Genomic DNA, 7112 nt, shown 5'->3' on the forward strand with positions numbered 1-7112 from the left:
ATCCCCCAGCCTGTATTGATACCGGGGGTTGCCCCGACCCAGGTGCAGGACGTTGCACTTGGCCTTGTTAAACCCCATGAGGTTCACATGGGCCCACTTCTCGAGCTTGTCCAGGTCCCTCTGGATGGCATCCCGTCCCTCTGGCATGTTGACCGCACCACTCAGCTTGGTGTCATCTGCAAACTTGCTGAGGGTGCACTTGATCCCACTGTCTATGTCATTGATGAAGATATTAAACAGTACCGGTCCCAATACGGACCCCTGCGGGATGCCACTCATCACCAATCTCCATCTGGACATTGAGCCATTGACCGCTACCCTCTGGATGCGACTATCTAACCAATTCCTCACCCACCGGACAGTCCACCCATCAAATCCATACCTCTCCAGTTTAGAGAGAAGGATGTTGTGGAGGACCGTGTCAAAGGCCTTACAGAGGTCCAGCTAGATGACATCTGTAGCCCTTCCCATGTCCACTGATGTAGTCACTCCATCATAGAAGGCCACTAGGTTGGTCAGGCAGGACTTGCCCTTGGTGAAGCCATGTTGGTTGTCTCGAATCACCTCCCTGTCCTCCATGTGCCTTAGCATAGCTTCCAGGAGGATCTGTTCTGTGATCTTCCCAGGCACAGAGGTGAGACTGACTGGCCTGTAGTTCCCTGGATCCTCCTTTTTTCCCTTTTTAAAAATAGGGGTTATGTTTCCCCTTTTCCAGTCAGTGGGAACTGATGTACAATATCTGATAATATAATAACTGATCTACAGTGATGTAGAATAGAGAAATACAGGCCTGGTAAAACAGCTGAGGTCTTGAGAAGTGGAGACACAGGATTTGGCATAGAGGAGAACAGACATGGGATGATAAGCGATGGAGCACAGGCTTTGTGCTGGAGACCCCATGGCTATAAACAACTAACGATTAGTTAAAAAAACCTAATGATTAGTTAAAAAAATGCAGACCCAGAGCTGGACAAAACTGGTTTTGAGGGTAACAAAATAAACCTATCTAAGATGTTCAGAGTATAGGCACCATATACAGTATATTCAAATGTAAATGTAAAAAGAAAGAGAAAGGTGTAAATTTATGTTAGCAAACATATATACATGAGCCTAAGTGGAAGGAAAGAGAAGGGAAAAAAAAAAAAAGAGAGAATGAGGAAACCATTAACAAGAACACCACATTCCTCCCAGTGAAGGACTTCAGATGCTGACAACTTGCCATGACACCCCCGCTCCGCAAACATCAGAGTGAACCACAGATCTTAATATCCAGAGGAGCAGCAGTCAGGTGAGTGCAACACCAGAAAAGGCATAGAAACTAAGTGTGTGTGTTGCAATTTTAATTGTATTATTGCTATTAGTGCAACTTTTTTCCTGTATATAAGTACTCGACCTACATTATTTTTCTTTGCTTTTCTGTAATTAGACCTAGACTAATGATGACTCTTGAACTAGACTGTTAAAATTTCTATTATACTAACAATAAGTTCTTGGCTTTACATATATATGTAAAATGGTTTGGCTGATACTGTAGAAGGAAGGGATGCCATCCAGAGGGACTTTGACAGGCTAGAGAGGTGGGCCCGTATGAACCTCATGAAGTTCAACAATGCCGAGTGCAAGGTCCTACACCTGGGTTGGGGCAATCCCAAACATGGATACAGGCTGGGTGATGAGTGGATCGAGAGCAGCCCTGCAGAGAAGGACTTGGGGGTATTGATGGATGAAAAACTGAATATGGGCTGGCAATGTGTGCTCACAGCCCAGAAAGCCAACTGTATCCTGGGCTGCATCAAAAGAAGCATGGCCAGCAGGTCGAGGGAGGGGATTCTCACCCTCTACTCCACTCTGGTGAGACCCCACCTGGAGTACTGTGTTCAGCTCTGGGGGCCCTAGCATAAGAAAGACCTGAACCTGCTTGAGCGGGTCTGGAGGAGGGCCACAAAGATGATCAGGGGGCTGGAACACCTCCCCTGTGAGGACAGGCTAAGAGAGTTGGGGTTGTTTAGCCTAGAGAAGGCTCCAGGGAGACCTTATAGCAGCCTTCCAGTACTTCAGGGGGGCCTACAGGAAAGATGGGGAGGGACTCTTTATTAGGGAGTGTAGTGACAGGATGAGGGGTAACAGTTTTAAACTGAAAGAGGGTAGATTTAGATTAGATATTAGGAAGAAATCTAATTCTTTACTCTGAGGGTGGTGAGACACTGGAACAGGCTGCCCAGAGAAGTTGTGGATGCCCCTTCCCTGAAGTGTTCAAGGTCAGGTTGGATGGGGCTTTGAGCACCCTTCCTGGAAGTGTTCAAGGTCAGGTTGGATGGGGCTTTGAGCAACCTGATCTAGTGGAAAGTATCCCTGCCCATGGTGGGGGTGGGGGGGTGGAACCAGATGATCTTTAAGGTCTCTTCCAACCCAAACCATTCTATGATCTATGATTCTGTATATAAGGCATACTTCCTCTTTGTCCATGAACAAGATTTTGAAATGTAACACTGAGTTCTTAGTTTAAGAATGTTTAGTAATGGTGTCTAACAGAGATAGAAATCCTCCATCTCCTTTACCTACTGTCCTTCTTAAATGGATTAATGGTGATAATTTTCAAGGCTCAGTTACGCTAGTATCTCACTACATTTCAGTAACACAAACAGTTTTTTAATGGTCTTAATAATGTTTATCTGCAGCTTCAGTGTAAGTAGCTGAAACATATTTATACATAGTCTTGTTGCATTGATTTAATATGCTCTTGAGAAAGTGAATTTGAGGTGGTACTACTTACAGCATTATATGATGCTGGCCACAAAAGATAAGCACATGGACTGTTTAGCACTGTTCATTGTTTCAGGATCTAAAATTACTTCTCTTTGTTTTATTATAAAATGTTTATGGGTTTGGATTTTTATTTTTTTAAATTACGCTACAAAAATAAGCTATTACTGTATTTTAACAGATACAGGTTTGTGAGGATAAAGCGTTGGGATGACAACCATTCCTAAGTAAAGGTGGTGATTACCTCTGATTCATCTGTGCTATTGTTAGGAGTTGTCAGATCTGGTGGCCTGATAGAGGCGAGGCTGCTACAGCTCCATGCCCCCAGGTTCAACCAGTTGCAAAGCTGAGAATGTATTCTTAGTAGGCACACACACAAACACATGTATACAACACATATATACATATGCACCCAGCCAGCAACACAAACAGAAGCACCCAACACTCACACAAACACAAAGAGCACCGATGGCTGTATTCTGTCCCACTCTCTGGCTGATCAGGTTGAAAATCCATCAGTGGGAAATAGACACATATACACAATGCACATCGCTCCAGTATCTGGGCTTAGAAACTCAGTCTACCCAGTAGCTGGCTCTGGATGAAGTTGGGACAGGGGCTTCATTTCTCTTACTGGGTTATTTGGGTTCCCCAGCCTGTGGTTGTCTCTTTTTGCTCCTTCCTGTTTGTGCAGATGAGCCTTTTATGGGTTGATTGCACTTCTGTGGTGGTTCTGGGATTAGCCAGGTCAGGGGATTATTTGGGTTCCCCCACCTGCCATTGTTCCTCTGTGTCCCTTTGTGTGTGTGGAGATGAGCTTTTTCCCACATAGCCTAACATTTATGATGGGCTACTTCTGTAACACTTTCTGGTCCTATACACCAAGTTATCTAACACTTCTATTTGAGAAGACAGACTCTCAAATCCAGTTAGAGGAGCAGATCTGTACTTCACCTCAAATCCCACACTTTGTAGCCTTTTCCTCTTCATGTATAATTATATCAAGGTTAAAAATAGGGTAGTGTACCAAACCAGTATAGCTCCTGATGCCAGTGTCTGATTAACCTTCTCACCCTTTCTGATTTGGCTCCTGAAATAGCAGTGATTTGCTAGATTACCTTGCACCTCCTTTCTATTCTGAGACGACTGTTTATATCATTGAAACTTTCAGGTTTGTAAATCAGCCTCTAAGCAGATTAACATTTATAATTGGCTTGTGGAAAATTAGATCCCTCACTTAACTGACACTGATATCAAACATGGACAGGAGCAGATGGGCAGTGCTGTAAGAGCAACAGGAGGAAGAGGATCATTCCTGTAGCATCATTCTTCTGACCACGCATACACATGGGGAACAATAGCAGCTCCACAGTGGATGATCTGCAGGCTGTTGAGATCCACCACTGGTACAAAAAGTTCATGATGGAGTGTCCTTCTGGACAGCTGACAGAGCATGAATTTAAGCAGTTCTTTGGGCTTCGAGGGCTGGATCCAGAGGCCAATGAGTACATTAAGCAGATGTTCCGCACGTTTGATATGAACAAGGTGAGTTCTCCGGCAAGGAAATTAACTGCTTCGTACTACTTAAAAGCGAACCAACTCCTGCACTTTTAGAGTCCTTGTTTTCTCCTACAAACATTGGTGTGGAAAGCTGCTGAGGGACATTAACGTAAAGTAGCTAAACGCAAGGAGCAAATTAATGTGCATAGATAATGACATAGATAACATAACCATAGGTAATAACTCCTTATTATCTACCTACCTCGTGCAAGTTCATCTTTGAATTTTGAAAATTCCTTATTGTGTATTAATTGACTTGGCCTTGTTTGACTAGCAAAATACTAATGAAAGGAGATTTCATTCTTATTTTTATTCTTATATGTTCTTATTCTTATTATTCAAAAATATATCTGTGTTAGATATTAGAGACTACAGGAATCAAGCACAATAGAAATTATTATAACATTCACAGAGGAAGTATTTTCCATGTATTTGGCAGCTGAAATTAATACTGCATACAGCAGTAGCTAGGAGGTAGATAGTATTCCTCGCTTTGACAGGTGACCACCGGCTGTCTCTAAGGTAAGAAACAGTAGCCCCCATAATTCCTTTAAGCATGCAATGCCCCTCACTTCTGCCTGTTTTTTACTCATATATACTTAAGACTACGCTTGCAGGCCTGTAATCTCAATGACAGAGAAATTTGGTTTTATGGCAGCCTGGGAAAATTCAGCTTTGCTCTCTGGTCCAAGGTTCTGAAATGGCTAGAGCAAATGTCTGTGAGTCAGGGAGGAACTAGTCACAGAGACATGTGAAACAGCTGGAACATCACAGGGTCAATTTTGATGAAGGAAAGCCTAGGGACTGAGCAAAGAATGTTGGTTTGGACAACATGTGAGAAGGCATAAAGAGTTAAGGAATGCTAAGGAATATTACAAAATTCTTAAATGTAAGAGAGGAGCAGCCAGGCTCCATTAGGGTAGCTGAGGTCTTGTGGTGGATATAATGACTGGAAATGACTGCAAATCTCAAAGAATAACCTTTCTCATCCTAAAGTTCTCTGTGCCCAGGATGATGATAGTGATGAGAAGCAGTTTTATAAACTAAACCAATACATTTACAGTTCTTGCACAAGTCCTTCCCTTTACCTCTCTCATTTCTTGGGATGTTTAAGGACTTTAACATTTGTTCAAGGATGTTATGCATTCCAAAGTTCTCCTGTGAGCCCCATGTTATGCAGTAAACAATGTTTTAAGAAGACTCTCAAATTCAAATTTGGTCATACAAGATAAAAAGCTATCTTCTAAATAAAGTGATAGTGATCTCAAGGGGAACGAAGTAAGAGTGTGGCAACTAGTGGAGATGGACCTACATCAGCTAATCTTAGCCTGTTAATAGTTAGCCATTTAATCTAAGTTCCTTTTATAAACAAGGGCAAGGAACAAGAGCACCCAGAGGAAGAGCCACCCTATAGTAATACAGACATAGACGATGGATGGAATCATCTGCCCTCTGGACCTTCAAATTCTGAGAACTCTGCTGAGGACAAAGAGGATAAATTTTCAATAGAGTTATTTTATAAATTGCAATCATGCCCTCCTTCCCACCTTTAGAGCTGGTTATCTTTGTTTTCTGTGACTTTGCTCAATGAAGTTATGACAAACTCACATAAGGGGAGTACTACAATGATCCTGAATGAATATTTTAAAATGTTGTGATCCTTGCTGTAAAACAGTAGTGCTCTGTGAGTCCACCTACATTCGCCTTTTACATATATTTATTTACATCCATTCCAGAAAGGCATCTGACTTTGTTTAAATACCTCAATAAATTAAAGTTTCATTTTTTTGCTCTGTAATTTGTTGAAGTAGTTATTCAGAATCTTTGACAGAGATATGCACTTTATTTGTTGTTTCTTTTTAACCACTTCAAATTTTAGTCAGTGTTAAATCTAGAGATTATAAAACTTTACTTGGCATTTTTCTTGCAGAGGAAACAAAGCCTTTTGAGTTTCTTTGTAGAGTCAAGAAATCGAATGTTTAAAAACCTAAATACAGAACAATTTTTCCAGCTGTTAAATCATGTTCTATGTATTTTAAAAAATATCTTCAGTCACTTTTTTTTTTAGAGAATGGAGAAGACATCTATGGCTTACTGAAATAGCAGTAGTTTCCCACAAAGGCAAAGCAGACTAGTACAGAAAACCTAAGGTAGAATTACCTTCCACTTTTCTTGCAGCCAGGGCTCTGGATCAATTTTCTCTCCCAGCAGGCCATAGGCAGTCAGCTCTGGTGGACGGAGAGGGGTTCGTTCACGCTGGCTATGAGGAGTGACAGGTTCCATCTCTGCAGGTGGCCAGCACAGAGTAGCCTAGACATGTAATAGATCATAACTTTAGGAATCCAGGTATTTAGGAGATAGAATCATAGAATAGAATCATAGAATCATTAAGGTTGGAAAAGACCTCTAAGATCATCGATTCCAACCGTCAACCCAACACCACCATGCCCACTAAACCATGTCACTAAGTGCCACATCTACATGTCTTTTAAATACTTCCAGGGATGGTGACTCAACCACTTCCCTGGACAGTCTGTTCCAATGTTTAACCACTCTTTCAGTAAAGAAATTTTTCCTCATGTCCAATCTAAACCTCCCCTGGCACAACTTGAGGCCATTTCCTCTCGTCCTAGCGCATGTTACTTGGGAGAAGAGACCGACACCCCCCTCGCTACAACCACCTTTCAGGTAGTTGTAGAGCGCGATGAGGTCTCCCCTGAGCCTCCTATTCTCCAGGCTAAACAACCCCAGTTCCCTCAGCCGCTCCTCTTAAGACTTGTTCTCCAGAC

The 7112-nt window shown here is 42.2% G+C and overlaps 1 protein-coding gene across 1 annotated transcript in view; it reads left to right on the top strand.

The window, feature by feature from the left end:
- The first annotated feature begins 3752 nt into the window (after positions 1–3752).
- Positions 3753–7112, top strand: part of LOC103924102 (guanylyl cyclase-activating protein 1-like) — a 9097-nt gene continuing 5737 nt past the window's right edge. Inside the window, exon 1 of the mRNA XM_009332564.1 lies at positions 3753–4308. Coding sequence (XP_009330839.1) covers positions 4111–4308 — 198 coding nt within the window. The 5' untranslated portion in view covers positions 3753–4110. The remainder of the gene's footprint in view (positions 4309–7112) is intronic.

Source organism: Pygoscelis adeliae, unplaced genomic scaffold (assembly GCF_000699105.1).
Source record: "Pygoscelis adeliae isolate BGI_AS28 unplaced genomic scaffold, ASM69910v1 Scaffold649, whole genome shotgun sequence".
Taxonomy (NCBI): Eukaryota; Metazoa; Chordata; class Aves; order Sphenisciformes; family Spheniscidae; genus Pygoscelis; species Pygoscelis adeliae.